This window comes from Artemia franciscana, chromosome 14 (genome assembly GCF_032884065.1).
Source record: "Artemia franciscana chromosome 14, ASM3288406v1, whole genome shotgun sequence".
Taxonomy (NCBI): domain Eukaryota; kingdom Metazoa; phylum Arthropoda; class Branchiopoda; order Anostraca; family Artemiidae; genus Artemia; species Artemia franciscana.
In genome coordinates this window covers 17616352-17635710 of record NC_088876.1, presented here as the reverse complement: position 1 = coordinate 17635710, position 19359 = coordinate 17616352, and the positions used below count along the sequence as shown (strand labels likewise).

The 19359-nt window shown below is 35.1% G+C and overlaps 1 protein-coding gene across 1 annotated transcript in view; it reads left to right on the top strand.

Moving 5' to 3' along the window:
- The window catches only part of LOC136035414 (uncharacterized), a 91043-nt gene that overhangs the window by 46758 nt on the left and 24926 nt on the right, over positions 1–19359 (top strand). The window contains exons 8-12 of the mRNA XM_065717207.1: positions 2904–3420; positions 6842–7052; positions 9028–9175; positions 12829–12976; positions 15814–16027. Of these exons, the coding sequence (XP_065573279.1) occupies positions 2904–3420; positions 6842–7052; positions 9028–9175; positions 12829–12976; positions 15814–16027 (1238 nt within the window). The remainder of the gene's footprint in view (positions 1–2903; positions 3421–6841; positions 7053–9027; positions 9176–12828; positions 12977–15813; positions 16028–19359) is intronic.

Sequence of the window (19359 nt, the reverse complement as noted above, 5' to 3'; positions counted from 1 at the left end):
TTTCCCCCTCCAACTCCCCCCAATGTCAAAAGATCTGGTCGGGATTTGAAATAAGAGCTCTGAGACATGAATTCCTTCTAAAAATCAAATTTCATTAAGATCCGATCACCTATTCGTAAAATAAAAACACCCCAATTTTCACGTTTTCCAAGAATTCCGGTTTCCCCCTCCAACTCCACCCAATGTCATAGGATCTGGTTGGAATTTAAAATTAGAGCTTTAAAGCGCAAGACCCTTCTAAATATCAAATTTCATTAAGATCTGGTCACCCTTTCGTAAGTTACGAATACCTCAATTTTCAAAATTACCCCCCCCCCCAACTCCACCAAAGAGTGCAGATCCGGTCCGATTATGTCAGTCATGTGTCATAGACAGGTTTTTATTCTTCCCATCCAGTTTCATCCTGATCTCACCGCTTTAAGTATTTTCTAAGATTTTCGGTTCCCCTCAACTGCCCCCCCCCCAAATTACGCTGGATCCGGTTGAGATTTAAAATAAGAGATCTGAGTCACGAGGTCCTTCTACATATGAAGTTTCATGAAGATCCAATCACTCCTTCGTAAGTTAAAAATACGTCATTTTTTCTTTTTTTTTCAGAATTAACTCCTCCCCCCCCCAATTGAGCGGATCCGTTCCAATTATGTAATTCAAGTATCTAAGACTTCTACTTATTTTTCCCACCAAGTTTCACCCCGATCCCTCCAATCTAAGCGTTTTCCATGATTTTAGCTTCCCCCACCCCAAACTCCCCCCAATATATCCAGATCCGGTTGGGACTTAAAATAAGAGCTTTGAGACACGATATCCTTCTAAATTTCATCTAATCAAGTTTCATCCCGATCCCTCCACTCTAAGTGTTTTCCAAGTTTTAGGTTCCCCCCTCCCAACTCACCCCCTTGTCACCAGATCCGGTCGGGATTTACAATAAGAGATTTGAGACACGATATCCTTCTAAATATCAAATTTCATTGAGATCCGATAACCCGTTCGTAAGTTAAAAATACCTCATTTTTCTAATTTTTCAGAATTACCCCCCCCCCCCCCTCCAACTACCCCAAAGAGAGCAGATCCTTTCCGGTTATGTCAATCATGTATCTAGGACTTTTGATTATAAATCCCACCAAGTTTCATCCCGATCCCTGAACTCTAAGTGTTTTCCAAGTTTTAGGTTTCCCCCTCCCAACTCTCCCCCCCCCCCAAATGTCACCAGATCTGTTCGTGATTTAAAATAAGAGCTTTGAGACACGATATCCTTCTAAATATCAATTTTCTTTGAGATCCGATCACCCATTCGTAAGTTAAAAATACCTCATTTTTTCTAATTTTTCAGAATTAACCCCCCCCCCCCAACTACCCCAAAGAGAGCAGCTCCGATCCGGTTATGTCAATCATGTATCTAGGACTTGTGCTTATTTTTCCCACCAAGTTTCATCACGATCCCTCCACTCTAAGTGTTTTCCAAGTTTTAGGTTTCCCCCTCCCAACTCCCCCCAATGTCACCAGATCTGTTCGGGATTTGAAATAAGAGCTCTGAGACACGATATCCTTCTATATATTAAATTTCATTGGGATCCGACCTCCCGTTCGTAAGTTAAAAACACCTCATTTTTTCTAATTTTTCAGAATTAACCCCCCCCCCCCCAACTACCCCAAAGAGAGCGGATCTGTTCCGGTTATGTCAATCATGTATCTAGGACTTGTGCTTATTTTTCCCATCAAGTTTCATCCCGATCCCTTGCACTCTAAGTGTTTTCCAAGTTTTAGGTTTCCCCCTCCCAACTCCCCCCCCCTCCATTGTCACCAGATCTGTTCGGGAATTGAAATAAGAGCTTTGAGACACGATATCCTTCTAAATATCAAATTTCTGTGAGATCCGATCACCCGTTCGTAAGTTAAAAATACCTAATTTTTTCTAATTTTTCAGAATTGTGTATTTTCATATGAAGTCATAGATACCAAAAACCCTTCTTTTCCTTCCTTCTTTTTTCTGGCATGGACTCAATTCTTCTTCCTTGTTTATTCTTCACTGATACCAAAAATACTTCATTCCGTTCCAGTTCATCTCATTCCTTGAATAAATTTAAGCGTAAAATCATTTAATTATCCTGTTATTCTTTAGTTTTAAGTTACATTTTGTTTGCAATTCAATATGATTTTTGTTGTTTCTTTTGCCATGCATTTTCCTGTATCTGTTCGTAATTATTTGTCATCTTTCGTGATTTTGGATGCGTAATAGATAATAAAAACGATGCGATCACTCCTTGGGGGGAAACCAAGTAATTTAAGTTCTTGAAATAGGCTCATAAATATGGGACCATTCATATGAATTTTTTTCAAAAAAAAGGCTCAAAATGGATTTATTAAACTCCTGACCTATCTAGATTGTTTTTTTAGGCCAAAAAGTTCCAGGCTGCCAATTTTCAGAAAATATAACCGTTTTGAAGAAATTTTTTATAAAGACATAAATACACACAAAGTTCCTCTTTGAGAGAGAGTAGATTTCATGTTTATAGGTATACTCCAACAATTACTACTAAAGACTCACTATATCATCAAGTTGCTTTTGGCCACTACAGCAACGCACGTCCTATCGTCATCCTTCTCCGCCTCGATTTATTCAAAGTCTTTAAGTAAAGTGCGAGCTACACAGACAAGGACAATTCATGAAAATGAATCAGCTGCATTGGGTGGTTATGTGTTCTTGAACGTTCTTGAAATGTGTTAATTGAACTTATAGACTGCTCCAATTACTCAAAAAGTTTCCTAGTAAAGACACTTTTTTTGAGCATCAATATATGAAGAAATAAGGATTGCAAGACAATTTTCTATTCAGAATTTAGGCTTTCAGAACTAAGATTAAGAGAATAATTATTTATTTATCAGCTTTTTTCTTCTATTTTTAGGGAGTTTCTTGCGAAGAGTGGCAAACTACCATCAATAGAATCTTCCAGCTCTGAAGATTCAGGCAAAGAAGAAGGTGAAAATAAGAAAGTTTGTAGGAATATGAAAACATCAGTTAATAAGATGACTAGCGAGTTGGAAGAAAGTGCTGAAAATGTAATGTCTAAGAAACAAGAGACAATAAACAACAAAGTAGTGGTTTGTGATAAAATACCTAAAATTCTTGAAGATTTAAATCCAAAACAGGAAACTGAGACTTCTTCTTTGAAAGCAATAGAAGTATTGCAGCCAGTGAAACTGAAAGATTCCTGCAGTGAAACCGAAAAAAAATCGAGCATCCCCGAAAAAATAGCCATTGGTCAAAAGAATGATACAAATAAAGGAGAATTAAAGAGGCAAAGCTACGTGGAAGATTTGTTAGATGATGATATTTTCACTTCTTTTCAATTTAACTGTCTCAATGCACACAACACATACAGAGCGAAACACAAATCTAGTCCATTGATTTTATCGTCTGAGGTGAGAATTTTCTGTAAGCTTAGCTTTCTTTATCTCAATATGCCATTGCAATAAGATACTTTTTAATTGTGTACAACGATTTTGCTGGTAAAATTGGTTACTAGTTCTCCGTCAAACTCTTGTGGCCTGTAGTACAACTTAGCAAATGCCACGACCCATAGCAACCGAAAGTTTAAAACCGCGTTTTGAGAAAAAAAACAGTCTAGTTTCAAAAGTAACTATTCATTCAGGTAGTTCTAGATAGAAGTTTGTTGGGGAATTTTGAAAAAGAACCAAAAACTCATCGGAAACGGCGTTGGTTCTTCTTGTGTTTTTTTCTATTTTTTTTTCTCTGGACACCAGAAAGCTAAAGAAAGCTATTTTAGGGCTCATTTGAAAGCTAATTTCTATACCTACATACTTTCTATAATTTTGACCTTATGATTCCAACATAAAGTGCCAAATGGCTCCAAAAGTGACACTTTTGGTGATATTTCAGAAATATAGAGGCTGTGAAACATGAAAAGGGCACCATCATAATGTACATGGTTATAAATCTATACTCTGAGGTTTAAAATCCTCCTCATGTATACTCCCCCTCCCAGCACCTTTAATGAGTTTCGTAAAATGTATGTGCACGAGCAGAACTAGCAGGCTACTGGAACAACGTTGAGATATATTTACTGGCTCAATCAAAGCTTTTGGCCATGTCAATACACTTCTTGTATTGTCGTCTTGGTAAAGCCATCATAAAGTGCCATATGGCACCAAAACTGACCATTTCTGGTGCCATTTTCAGTGTTAAAAGGCTGTCCATTATAATCTCCGCGGTTGAAAATCCTTAACTAGAGGCTTACAGCTCCTTTTCTAGCAAGAAACCCTCCATGACTTCTTGGTAAAAAAAAACAACTTGGAAACACATGTTGAAAAAAAACTGCCAAATGAAAAAAATATATCGAAAGTGGATTTGAAGTAACAACTGTTAATTATGTCTAGCTTAGCAGTAAAATTTCATTACTAAAACGATTTTTTTGGAATTTCGAAAAATAGCTTGAAATGCGGATGTCTCTGCAATTATTATTTTTATTTCTTTCACATTTCTGGGTCGCCAAAAATAACAAGAAACTGCCTAGGAACTCTCTTGAAAGCTAATACTTACTTGTCAGTACTTAAAATAAATTTTTCTTGACAGCGCTTGGAAAAGGTGCATGGTACCAAAATTCAGGGAAATAGGACAAAAGACTTAGAGTCCAAGAAGCAAAAATAATGAAATCATACCTTCTCATAAAAATTTCCAAAGTCTTTGCAGCATTTCGACAGAAAAATTCCAATAATGATAACTCGTAAACCATAATTTATGTTAACTACACATCTGAAACTCGTTTTTTAAGGGTTTCTACTACAATTACTAACAACTCACCGCAGCCCCAAGCCACCTGAGGCCAACAAAGCTATTCACACTCCTCCTCCTTCCCAATCGATTCAAAGAATCCCCCTTTCCTCTCTCCCTGGAAGTTCCTATTTTATTTAAATGTTTCCTTGCGACCTCCACCTATCCCAGCCAAGGATGACCTGCTTTCCGTATAAATGTGTGAGCGCGATAATGAAGAACAGGACGAAAATAAGGATGTGATTTGGCATCAAGTCGATTTATATTTGTCCTTGGCAGTCGATGCCAAGAGATGATCCTGTCTTAGTTGATGCAATCAATCCAACCATTGCCTTCTGAAAAATATATTCAATTCAGTTAATGGATTGCAGCTTTAGCAGGAAACGTTCTATCGTCGCCGGCAACAAGTGCTGCAGCAGAAAGGGTTTTTGGTGGTTCAGAACTAATTGTCACTGATATGTATGCTATGTTGGCTTCAAACTGTGTAACCAAGCTTATTTTTATACATAATAACTACAAGCTGGTCAAAGCTTTAAAGAAAAGGGCTATAGTTTATTTCTAGCTAAGAGTTTTTAATTTTTAATTCTAGCTCCTTAAACTGCCTGAGAATTAACAGGGAATTTAAAACTGAATTCAAATTAAATTCTGAAATTTAAAGCCAGAATTAAAAATTTTAAAATATATTAATGAAACATTTAATAATATAATTATAAAGAATGCTTTGCTTTATAAGATGTTGCCTATTTTTATATAAGAAGCTTTTCTTTACAGAATGTTGCTTCTTTTTTTTCTCACGCCTGGGAACAAACTGTTCTTAAAAAAAGACATACTGACTTTCTGAAAACTGGCAATGTAAAAAGAAAAAAAAAAATCAAATATTAAATCCTATACGCTAAAGTATACCTTTGATCGTTTGATATGCTGACCCGCCACGTTCAAGTACGTCCACGACCACAGTACCTTGATTGCTGAGATGGGAAGGACAATAAATAAGCTCTTTCATTCTCAAAAGAGTTGGTTAAAATTTGTAACTTTAAAACTTTTATTTTACCACTTGAGAGGATTCAATCTTGAAGCAATGAAAAATATAGTTTCTGTAGCTTAGAGAGTGAGAGGCTGATGGGTAGGGTAATCAAAGAAGTAGAATGCAGGTTGCAAGACCAGGATATTCCAATATGAAATAATATATACGCATCAGGTTCCATTGATGTTTCATAACTTAGCCATGGATTTATAGTGCAATTAAATTTGTTTAATTCAAGTTTAAGAGCTGAACTTGAATTAAATTTTTAATTACCTATCTTGTCGATTTCGTTCAATTATCAGGCAGTTTAATGTCTTGATGTCGATCAATTGGATTAAGAGAATGTTTTTGAGAAGTTAGGATTGATATCTCGTCCTCATTTCTTCCGAGGTTTGGTCATGGTAACTAAGCTAAAAAGGAATTGCGGACTGAATCACGGCAAAATCTGATACCGAATAATGCTTCCAAAACTTTTAATAAGGAGCTAAAAAAATACAACAAACGCCGACCAATTGACGGCATGCCGCCGCCCGCGTAATTGAATCAGCCGATACCGATTTTTATTTCGTTGCGGCTTTGAGGTCTACTCATGCCTAGAGTCTTCGGTCCCATGATATATTTGAGTCTATCTATCCGGCTTTTCGTGTATACTTACTTCTGCATAAGACTGTAAATACATCCCGCCTAAACTGTCAAGAGCACTGTATAGTTTTTTGCTTCTACTAAACCCTTTCATTCCCTTTGAAATTAGTTACAGATAGTTGAGACCTTATTGGGTATCGTGGTTCAGACCTTATTGGGATATATATATATATATATATATATATATATATATATATATATATATATATATATATATATATATATATATATATATATACCCTTTTAGAAGTGTCTGTCCTTCAAATTCTGGTGTAAAAGGCCAAAGCACCGGCCCAAGGAAAGAGGGAGGAGACTGCAAGGGCCGAAATCCCAAATCTTTCGCTTTGCACCTCTACTACGAATCTATGATTTGACTTTATTTGCAGCTTTGCAACCAAACAAGAGATTGGGCCGAGCATCTTGCTTCTATTGACCGTATGGAAAGTCAAAATTCAACAGATTATGGTGAAAACCTGTATTGTTATTGGTCTTCAGATTTGTCGAAAAAGCTTACTGGAAATGAGCCTGTTGATTCTTGGTATAGTGAAATTGACATGTATGACTTTTCAGACGAAGGAATACCTAATCTGAAAACAGGTAGGTTGTTATTTATTTATTTTTTTTTTTTAGATACTTTCACAGGTCGAAATTTATAGACCGTTACATTTTGAATCGAAGTATTTGTCTAGCTACCCCCACACGCACACTCCGAAAAAACCATAACTGTAAGTTTTTTCAACTTAAAGAAAGGAGCAGAATTGAAGCTTAAAACGAAGAGAAATTATTACGCATGTTAGAAATTGTTACTCCTTAATACCTTAATCTTTACCCTAAAAATAGACTTTTTGTTCCAATCATTTAAGATTGACTCTTGAAACACAAGGGCCGTTCAATTAAATAATCAGCTTTTCTGGAAAGATACAAAAAACTTTGGTGTAGAGAGTGAAGTATTAAGGAGGGGGTGAACCCCCTCACAAACGTAATAATTTCTATTAAATTAAGTATTAATGTTGCTTCTTACTTTCAGTTGGAGAAAAACTTTTTTTTTGTTTAATTTCTAGTCGTTTTTTTAAATTATGCCGGGAAATCCGGCTCTCTCCAAGGTAAATTCCCTTACCCCAAGAAAAATTAGTCCATGGAAATTTCCTCCCACCTGAGCCCCCAGCCCCTTCCAATCCCACCCCCTCTGCGAGAAATATTTTTATACTTCCCAATTACCAAAATTACGCATAAAAAAAGGGTAAAGTTCAAAGATTGCACCCCGGGGACTACGGGGGTCAAGTCATCTTCGAAGTCATAGTTATTAGATTTTTTGAATATGCTGGAAAAAATGGCTATCCCAAATTTGGATTGGGCATATTTGGAGGGAAAGGCGTTGAAGAGTGCTTGCTGCTCTCAAATATTTTTGGTTACTTTAAAATGGCACTTGACTTTTAATTCTCAATCAAATGAGCCCTTTTCTGATCCTCTAGAATCACTGGCTCTATATGATCACCCCTGGGAAAAAAAAAACAAGCATCCGTGACTTTGCTTCTGGAAAAAAAAAATACAAAATTCCACATTATTGTATATGGTATCTTGAAACCTCTACAGTAGGGTTCTCTCTTATGCTAAATCTGATCATGTGATTTTTGTTACAATTACTTGATGTTTTGGGGGTGTTTCTCCCCTTTTTCAAATATTGGGCAAACACTCTCAGGCTCGTAACTTTTGGTGGGTAACATTAAACATAATAAATATTATGTTTATTTTGAATAAACATTAAAATTTCTTTTTATGTTTTTATTGTTATCAAGACTCTGTTCCTTAGAGTTTCTGTTACTATTCAGCCGCAACGCTCCTTACTTTCAGTTCATTACTACAAAACACAGCCTATACAGACATTGTCTATATAGACAGTGTCTCTGTAGGCTGTGCTACAAACTGTTTGATATTGGACTTCAATTGTGTTTGCCGAGAATCAGGACTTACTTCGGCACTGGCATCGAATACGGTCATAGATCGTTTTCCACGTAGTTATTGTCTGATTTGTATTTTCGCTATGCACAATAGCAACGGATTTGTTAAACACTGAAAATGTTCAAATACTATATCTCGTGAAAAATCTTCTTTTGAACAACTAATGTCATATGCATTGACAAAGATATATCTGTCTTTTCTCAGAAGTTTATCTTCTTTCCATGGACCACCGCTAAGATTGGAGCTAAAGCTCAATTTTTTTCCGCAGAGACTTTAGAATTAAAATTAAGGAGGTCAACGTAATACCATTCCTCTGCTTTAATCCCACCCACAGGAAATACAATGAGAAATTCAACCGATATCTTTGATTCAGATTCAGATTTAGATTTATTTATTTGACTTGAATTACTAGTAACAGCAGATGATACTTTTGAACACATGAAAAAAAGTTCCTTTTCTTGAATTTCTAATTTGTTCTATTTATGACTCTAAGAAGATGTTTTGGCGCAGGGGCTAAGGGCTAGTCCAGCATTTAAGCAAGCCCAGATTACAGTTCTGAACTGGTGCCGGCAAGCTAATTTTTTATTAAATTTGATTTCAAACTATTTTGCAGGCAATTTCACCCAGTTAATATGGATTAGTTCCAAGAGGCTTGGAATTTCAGTGGCTAGAGCAGCCAGTGGAAAATTTTACGTAGTTGCAAATTATGATCCACCAGGAAACATACTAGGACAGTTTGACAGAAATGTTCCACCTATTGGGCAAGTACATATCTCTTACATATGATATATATATATATATATATATATATATATATATATATATATATATATATATATATATATATATATATATATATATATATATATATATATATATATATATATATATATATATATATATATATATATATATATATATATATATATATATATATATATATATATATTCTTGAAAACGGCTTTATATTGGTTTAGATGATTAAAAAAAATTCTTCTTGTTCAAACAAACTATGATTTTTAATACAATAAAATGCGCATTTTTCTGGTCGTCCCATTAGCATCTTTTATTTCTAAGCAAAATTAATAATAATAAAAAGTAGGGATGCCTTGCTCCCATACACTTAGTATGACCTAAGTGTATTAGTATGAAAAACTTAGTATGAAAAAGTGAGGAACAAAGAATGAAAAAGAAAGAAATTTTCGGTTAGAAGAACATCATAGTCGCAATCCTCGACGCCAACAAGGTGTGGCGTAAAACCCATTACAAACCTACAAAGATGCTGTAAACTACGTAAGTCATTGGGACCCTTCAACATTGCATGTATTCAATGTGGAACCCTCCATTTTCCCGAGGAAAGAGGCGCAAACAAAGTATTCGTTTGGAGATTGCTGCTTGCATGATAAAATTACATTGCCATCCTCACCATTTCCACAAAAGGAATTGGTTTGTCGTTTTTTTGCATGTCACTTGCTCTCTAAGGAATTCCACAAACAAATCTGAAACCTGAACTCCTGTTTCCCTCTAGCTTCATTCAACGTACGCGGTGATCGAACCATCAATAGTCGTAAAGTTTTTAGCTTCAAATTAGCTGGACAAATTTATCACAAAATCAATTTAGTGGCATATCCATCAATAACCTCTGAAGGTGATCATGAAGCGCCGTCATATGACGAAATGTACTTTTTAGATCATGAAGTTTTCCTACTTGACGAGGCACAGATGTTACCTAAGTATGGCTTAAAAAATATGGATCAGTTGTTGCAGTCTATTGCAAATATAAGTTCTTATAGGGAAAATCCTAGTTACTGGAGGTAATTTCGGACAGTGTTTACCAGTTCAACACAGAAGCAACCGCAGTGAAACACTTGAATCGTCAATACAAAAAAAGACCTTTTTGGAAGTCTTTGAAACATATTTCCTTAGAATGTTATACACCCCACTAACTAAATCTCCCCGAGTTAAATCCTTCCCAGAATTAAGAAAACTACCTAATGGTCTCACTGATTGGAAACAAGTATCATTGTTATGTTTACCTAAAATTCGTTTAAGCATCTCCCCCAAAGTAGGTACATAAGGCAAAGAAATGAACCTTTTCGGTATGTTTATTTCTGTACACTGTGAAACCCAATAACCCTATTGTTGTGTTTAATGCGTCTATTTTTTATTATTTTATCAATGAATTTTATCGGGAAACTATTACAAAATAAAAGATCCCTCAAATACAACAATTCAGAATCCAAAAAGTCCTGAGTACGAATTCCGAAAGCTCTATCCACCAGTGCAATCACAACCCCTCGTTTCACTGAAATAGGGTGGCACGAGTGAAAGTTCAAAAACCTAACAATGTGTGTGGGCTTTCTATATACTGAAAAAAGTAAATGGAAATCACTTTTAATCAATAAGATATCAAGAAAAGGTAGTTTGTCATTTTCTTCAAACTCCACTGTAAGTTTTACATTTTTGTCAAAACTATTTAAATGTTTATGGAAAAGGTCTAAAGACTCTAAACCGTGTTTCTAAATTTAAACCACATCATCCATGAATCTGCCCCAGAAACAAGGGGAGACCCTAAAACTGTGTATAGCGGAGGTTTCAATAGATTCCATGAAGAGATTTGCCAACAAAGGAGAGAGAGATGCCCCCATAGCCAAACCAAACACCTGTTTGTAAAATTCACCTCTACAACCAAAATAAAGAGAATGTTCATTTGCAAGGATAACCAACTTCATAATGACTTCAATCTCCAAACTAGCCATGGTCACATCTTGTATCAAATCAAAGTGCTTTTGTAATTTAATCCTTAATATATCTTCGCACTTTTTCACGTTACAAATTGCAACGTTACAAATATACATACACAAATATATATATATATATATATATATATATATATATATATATATATGTGTGTGTGTGTGTATACTATGACACCTATTCTATAACAACTATGCAAAAGGTTACATGAAAATGCATGAAGTGGAGGATGATGTAAATCAACCGGCTGATTCACTGGGACAACAGCCTCGGTTAGAAGACAAGTGATAATGAGCATCAATACAAAAAATGTGTCCCCAATATGTTCAAGATCAGGCTTGACTGTCGCGAGTAAATTTTCTTCTGTCCTCCTCATTTCTTCTTCTGTGCTGGTAGTGGAAGACGTCGTGCGAATTGAAATAAAGTTGAGCAATATTCATCAAAAACTAAGTTAACTAAGAGTAATGAAGATAGACTAGTAAGAGTGGCATATGAACAGATGTTGAAATGTGGTTTAAAAACCTCGTGGCCATCCAAAATTAAATCATTACTAGAAAAGTAGGAACGCCTTATTTATGGAATAATGGTTTTTGCTCTAGTGATGTACCAACAAATTTAGAAAGCCAGGTACGATTTATATTAGAGAGTCAGGAAATTCAGCATTGGCAAGGGCTGGTTTTAGATTCTACAACCCTACAACATTATAATCAGGCAAAACCTAGTTTTGGAGAGGAAGTTTATTTTAAATCTAATTTACCGGCTATGATCCTACGTCGTTGGATTCAGCTTAGGGTGAATTGTCTTCCAATCTAGAACAGGCAAAAAACTTTCGACAATTATTTTTGTGTGTATATGGCCCATGGGTTTTTGAAATACACTTATCTATCTATCTATCTATTCATCAAAAACTTCTCCAAAATATTTTGTTGGTTGGCATCTAAAAACTAAGATAGAAAATTATGCTTTTGGTTGGTTTCAGAACCTTATAGACTGTCAGGTATATCCCTATTATAAGCTAACTCTCTAGCACGGAGCTAGGTAAAAGAATTTGTTCGGTTTGGAACCTATAGTCCTGCTCATTGTTGGATATTTAAAAAAGAAATATCCATATATTTTTAGTCACTGAAAATCCATGATGAACTGAAAATGAAACAGAAAGATAAAGTAACAATTCAATAAAATTAATATTCCAAAAGTCATTTTGAAACCGAACTTTTTCACGCATTCCAGTTTTTCTATATCCAATAGTCGGTACACAGTATACAGTACCATTTCCGAAATTTCGTGTGATGTGCTTGAAAGTCCACTCTTTCTGGTGCTGCTTAGAAAGCACTATCAGGGATGCTGTGTCTCCTGATGCTATTTATTTAATTTTTAATTTATTTCTAGTAATCTCTGAACCAGTTTTATGGATATATGTTTCACTTTTTTATGAACTCGAGCTACATCATTAAACATCACTATGTTATGAGTATTGTTATGTTCTTAGACTTTATTATACAATCCCAAGTATTGGGCTCTTGTTTTTTTTCTTTGATCTCTTTAGTGCATCTTTACTTCAATAAATAAAGCTATAAAAATAATTTATTTGCCTTAATATTCGCTTTCATGATTGCTTCTTATCGAATGAAGAAGGTTTAACGGAATATTCTTCTAGGGGTTTCAAGGAAGAAGACAATAAGAAGATGAAGGCTGAGAGGATTAGAAAAGAATTTGACTTATGTTCTTTCTCGGAAGAGTGCTTAGCAAAACACAATGCGTTTAGAGCCCTTCATGGGGCAGATCCTCTTCGGATTAGCACTAAAGTAAGTTTTGTCTTAGTTACATCTAATTTATCACTTGCGTGATGGCCATTTGTGGACAGTTCAATACTGCAAGTATGAGATCTTAAAGTCTTTTGAGTTTTTTTTTCAGTAGTTGTTACCGGTAAGACATGAAATTTTTATCATTAATTGAGATTTATTGATATAACGTTTTTACTATTTTTTTCTAAATTATCATAAAGCAATAGCTAATCAATAATATTGAAAAGCTATGATTTTTTTTTTACCGTTTAAAACAGTTTGTGATACAGAATTGTAAGTAAGGAGCGATGCAGCTCAATAGTAACTGAAACTCAAAAAGCAGAATTTTGATATCAATAGGTATATGAAAAGAATTGACATATTATGTTGATTCCAAATATGTAAGATTCTTTAAGTTTAGTGTTACGCATCAAAAGATACAAGCCTGAGAAAAATTGCCCGATTTTTAAAAAAGGAGAGAGATGAAATACCCCTCCCACTGGAGAAGATCCCCCAGACAATTTTATTCCGGATTATTTTTACCCCTGGAAATTTTTTTTTGCGATTTCGGTTGATTTTTTTCTTAGCCCGCTTTTATTTGAAAAAGACTTCAATTTCTCATTATTTTTAAGATCATGTTCCCCTCCCCGTAGAAAATTATTCTCAAAAATATCCCCCTCCCCCTAGTAGAAAGTTGCTCCTGCAGAAAAGTCCCTCTGAAGAATTTATCCTGTAGAAAACACCCCATAGAGAATTTCTCACTTGGAAAATCCCTCAACCTATGAAAAATTGACCTAGACAATTCCAACCCGGTAAGTATTTTCCCCGGTCAGTTCCCCTTAATATCACCATTTATAAAATTGAGTCGGCAGAGAGAAAGTAAGCCAAATAAAAAGAATTTTGAAGACAAATCTTGGCAAATTTCCACAGTGTAAAATTTCCTTTGGGAAGTTCACCCCCCGGGAACTTCCCTTCCTACAGAAAATTATCCACGGAGAAAATCCATCAAGCAGATAATTCTCCCCCCTCCCCAGAAAATGTATGTATGCTTCCCAATAATAAATAGTACATGTAAACAATGGGCAAATTGTTTTGAGGGGGTTTATGTTATTCTCAAAGTCATAGTTACTGGGCTTTTCAACAATACTGAACAAAATTACTGTCTCAGAATTATGATCAGATGACCTTTTGGAAAAAAATGGGTGCAAGGGGGCCAGTTGCCTCCAATGTTTTGATCACTTAAAAGGGGCACTATTTCCGTTCGAATTTTAATTTCCGTTCGAATGAGCCCTTTTTGGATATTCTAGGACTATTGGTGCGATGCGATCACCCTGGGAAAAAAAACAAACACACATCAATGATATTTCTTCTGGCAAAAATATACAATATTCCACAGTTTTGCAGATGGAACCTTGAAACTTCTACATCAGGGATCTCAGATACACTGAACATGTGTGATTTTCATTAAAATTCCTTGACCTTTAGGGGATGTCCCCCCTTTTTAGTTTTTTTTTGCCAAAATTTCATCAGGAATAGTGTAGCCAAAGATGATAGGCAAGAGTCCCTTGCATCATAGGAGGTTGAATGCCTATCAATAATAGAGTCATAGCCGGTAGAATTCTTGGTTGAATTTGATCTGCCGTTCCATGATCTAGAAGGACTAGTATCTAGTCGATTATGAATTTGTATAGATAAAAGGCAGCCGGATATCCATAAATGGTAGAAAGATTGAATAAAATGCATTGGAACTCCCCCCTTTCCTTCCGCTTTCCCATTTCTGACTCCCTCACACCCCATCCTTACCGGCGTTCATTAACTTAAAGATCAAAAAATTGATTTTACATTAGTTATAACTAAATTTTTGTGATTTGGTCATTAGTTGCCTTAAAGGTGTTCATGCTGAAGTACATTTAAATGTTCATTGTTTTTTGCAAACTAAGGTTATCTTATATTCCGAATCATTATTCACATTCGCTGTTTACCGCTGATGTAATAACAAAATTTCTTAATAACATATAAGAAGAAATACTAAATGTGCATACAAGAACACGATCGCAGTTGCCTGGATATAGTTACGGGTTCACTGTTCCTTATATATGTAGCCCCCTTGCGAGACTTGCTTGTATTTTTATCAAACAGTTCGTGGTAACGAACTGTAGTAAGGAGCAACCCGGCTCAATAGTAACCGAAACTCTAAAAATTGAGTTTTGATACTAATAGTTGCATCAAAAGAATCTAATTTTAAAGCTGATTTTAAATATATAAGTTTCATCAAGTTTAGTCTCACCAATCAAAAATTACGAGCCTGAGAAAATTTGCCTTATTTTAGAAAATAGGAGGAAACACCCCCTAAAAATCAGAATCTTAACGAGAAGTTTTTCACGAGAAGTTTAGCGTAAACTTTAGCGTAAAGAGTGGGGCATTGAGGAGGAAAAGCCCCTTTCATATACGGAGTAATTTCTGTTAGTTTTTAGTTTTAATGTCGCTTCTTACTTTCAGTTAAAGAAAACTTTTTTTTTACATGTTGGGGAGGAAAAGCCCCTTTAATATACGAAGTAATTTCTGTTCGTTCTAAGTTTTAACGTCACTCCTTACTTTCAATTTCAAAAACTTGTTCTTTTTTATTTAATATATCAAAGGATTGTTGGCGGTTGATGTTAATTAGGTTTAATAATTATCGTATGTAATCTTCTGGCTGTGTCTTTTGGACTATAAAGATATATTAAGTCAATTAGTCTCAAAACCGACCATCATGAAAAGCGACGGACATTTTATATTTTTTTAATGTATGAAGCCAAAAATGCATATTCAAACAAAACACTTTGATTTCCTTATATCTAATATTACTTAATCCATAGATCTCGAAGTATGCACAGGAATGGAGCGACAATTTGGCCAAATTAGATTCATCGATACAGCAAAGAAACCAAAGAAAATATGGAGAAAATATCTACAGCATTTTCTATACAAGTGACTTGAATACAGAAATCACAGGAGATTCTCCAGTGATCTTTTGGTATAACGAAATGAAAAACTATACCTACGGGAAAGAGCCAAACAACCTAAAGGCAGGTAAGGACTCGAAACTTAATCTAAAGCACAAGAGCAAATGCAAGAAAACCAGGATACTTGTCACCTGAGAAAGAAACTCAGATCTCATACCCTTATATTTTGATTGCCCTTATACAATAAGCCGTCCTCAGCTAGAAAATAGAAGAATGAAACTAAATGAAACAAACTTGATTGAAAATAACCTAATCTAAGTAACAAAGTAAAATCACAAAACCAATAACAACTGTAAATCAAAAATTAGAATTTAATAGGAGAGAATGTTTAGCACTTTAAGATAGACACAATACTGCTACTACTACTAACTGTAAGACCAAGCCGTCTGAGGTCAAAAGAGCTACGCACGCTCCTTCTTTATCCCACTCTATTCAAAGCCTTCCTCTTTACAATCTCCCCTTGAATCTTTCCTTACGACATCCTCCCATCCTCATTTGGGGCTGACCTGCTTTTGATTTGGCCCTAGACGGTTAGAGACATGGACAATCTTTGTCAGTCTGTTATCTTTCATCCGTAGAACGTGTCCTAGCCTTCTCATCTTTTCAAGTATTATAACCCTAGAAAGTGGGACTAAGCCACATTTTTTGAACAGCTAATTTTTTTAGTTACGGTCAGTCAATCAAGTACTCAAAACAAATTCGTAGGCAATTTCTCTGGGAAACATCTAGAAGATCCTCCTCCTTTTTTTGGAGCACCCACATTTCACGACTAGACCTTACCATTGTCATCATTGTAGCTTCTAATATTTCAATTTTGGTTCTCAGACTTGTCTTGCTATTCTTCCAAACTTTTTTCAATTTGAAAAAAAAACACACTTGACCTCTTCTATTCTACTATTAAGATTTTTACTGCACCCCCATCTTTACTAATAATACTACTTACGGAAGTGAAGCTATCCACCTGATCAATCTTCTCATTACCCAAAATCACATCTTAATGTGTCTAAAATAAGTCTTCTTGACTTTAATTTTTAAACCTATTCTTGCACCATGAACTTGCAAAACTTCTTATAGTTTGTTCATTTTGCTATCATCTTCATAAAAGATTTAAGTCTATTTAATTTAACACATCTTATTTAAGTCTAAAATAAGTCTTCTTGACATTAATTTTTAAACCTATTCTTGCACCATGAACTTGCAAAACTTCTTTTGTTCATTTTGGTATCATCTTCATAAAAGATTCTTAAATCATTAGCATAAATAAGTCTAGGAGAGTTTTACTTCCCACTTGATTCTGTGTTCTCCCATTGCCCTTGCTCTGCTTTTCAGGTCAAAGTCTGTTAAAATAATCCTCATAAATGGGGGGTAGATCACAGCCCTGCTTAGCTTCTTTCTGACACCAAACCAGCTATTAACCTCATTTCCCACCTTAAGCACATCAATTTTGTTCTCAAACATATAGCAAATTTAAGAAAGAGGTTCACATATCTGTGATTACGCTCAACTCCAGTAATAATCAACTAGGATATATATAATGCAACTACATCGATATCCGCTTCGGCCGACATTTCCGATGACATTATATAAATAGCTCTTTTTCATCAATAAAAAGGTTAACAAAGCCTTGTATAAACTTTATACAAGGTGTGTTTTACATGGCATTGTCTCGTGTTAAACAACGACGTAGATTGAAAGCTCCATTTTCTTCTAAAAATTAACCACGAACCTATAATGGTTGTGTAGAAGAAAGTATTGAACGCTCCCGAAGAAAACTCTTTTTCTCTTAATAATTGATAGCCGATAACAAAAGAAACATTTGATTACGATAAGAAGGGAGCTATCACCCCACATCACTCTTATTCAGGCTTAGTTCAAATGAAGTGCAGTAGAGATTAATTCTTATCGCTACCCCCCCCCTTCAAGGATTCTTTTTTATATTTCGAGGCTGTAGCGGTAGCTGCAACCAAATAAAAGATTTATCTTAAGGGTTATAGAATATTAGATAGTTTGGGCATTAAAATACAATCCTTGAGGTATCTGCCCCCACTTACAGCATGAACAACTGCTCCTTCTTCGTAATAGCCAAACCGCAATTACACATCGCTGTGCCTAATTTTGAGATACATCAAGTGAATAAACGAGTTAAATGAAGCTTTAAAAAAATCGTCTAAATTAACCGTTGATCCTGTGCGGCCTATGCAAGTTTTTTGGAATAAATGTACTGCGGGGTGGCATTACTTTGTCTTCTACTGAGGAGCTCAATTTAGAGTATGTAGTTCCTTTGAATCGGTTGCTGTCTCATAATTTTCAGTAGATAGTAATTTAGCCCTCTTCGGGGCGAAAAAGTATTTTGGTTTAAAAAAATGGCTTTAAACGCCACTTTCCCGTGGCAGAGTCCTTTTAATTACTTCAAAGGGCACTAGAACTTTGAAATTTAGAAGAAATGAGCCCTCTCTCGGTTATTAAGGACAATTGGTTAGATAGGGTTAATCCTGGAAGAAAAGATGCGTCCGAGAATTTCATGCTATCTAGGGCGTCTCAATCTATTGCTTGGCTGATTAGTGTTGATGATTTGTTACTAGTAATTGCAATTTAGTATAAAAAATAGAGACAAAATCCATCGGTAACACACTAAAAGCGTCGCTTGCAATGGTGCCCTACTAAAAAAAAGTAGAAGAAAATAGAACAAAATAAATACAAAAAAACAACAAGTATAATCTATAATAAGCAGAAGGGTAAAACCATGTACCAATAAAACAACGAACATAAATAACACATACACAATAAAACAGCCTAAAATCATGATCCCGAAGCTAAAAAAGTTATAGTCGATTTTAAATCCGTCAATCTCAGTCTGTTTCGAAGGTAACCCCACGCGTCTGTTTAACCAAGCAAGCCCACGCGTAGCTCAGATTTAAAATGACTAATGGGTAATTCCTTAGTACTTGGGGCAAGCTTATTTTACAGCTTAGCCTTTCTATAAATAACTGAAAAAGAAGTCCTACTTGAAACTAGGCGAGGAACCTTGATATATCCACTAGTCCGAGTTCAATGACAATCAACATTGGACCTTTCCCAAAACATTCCTGTAATACAGTCTTGAAGACATCCATAAAAATACTTGTACATGAAATGAATTTCGCATATCAATTTAACTTTTTTTTACTAATAATAAATAATCTTTTCATAATCTAAGTTCGATTTTTGATCCAGTTATTTAAGAATGAGTCCTGAATCACAAAGGTCGTTAATTAGAATGAAAACCTCTTTTAAAAGTTAAAAAAAAAATAGTCTAAAGCGAGGTATTAAGGAGACAACATATATGAAATATATTTTGTTCGTATGAAGCTTATTAATGTGTATTAAGCTACTTGAGATAAAATTAAATGCTAAGATTGG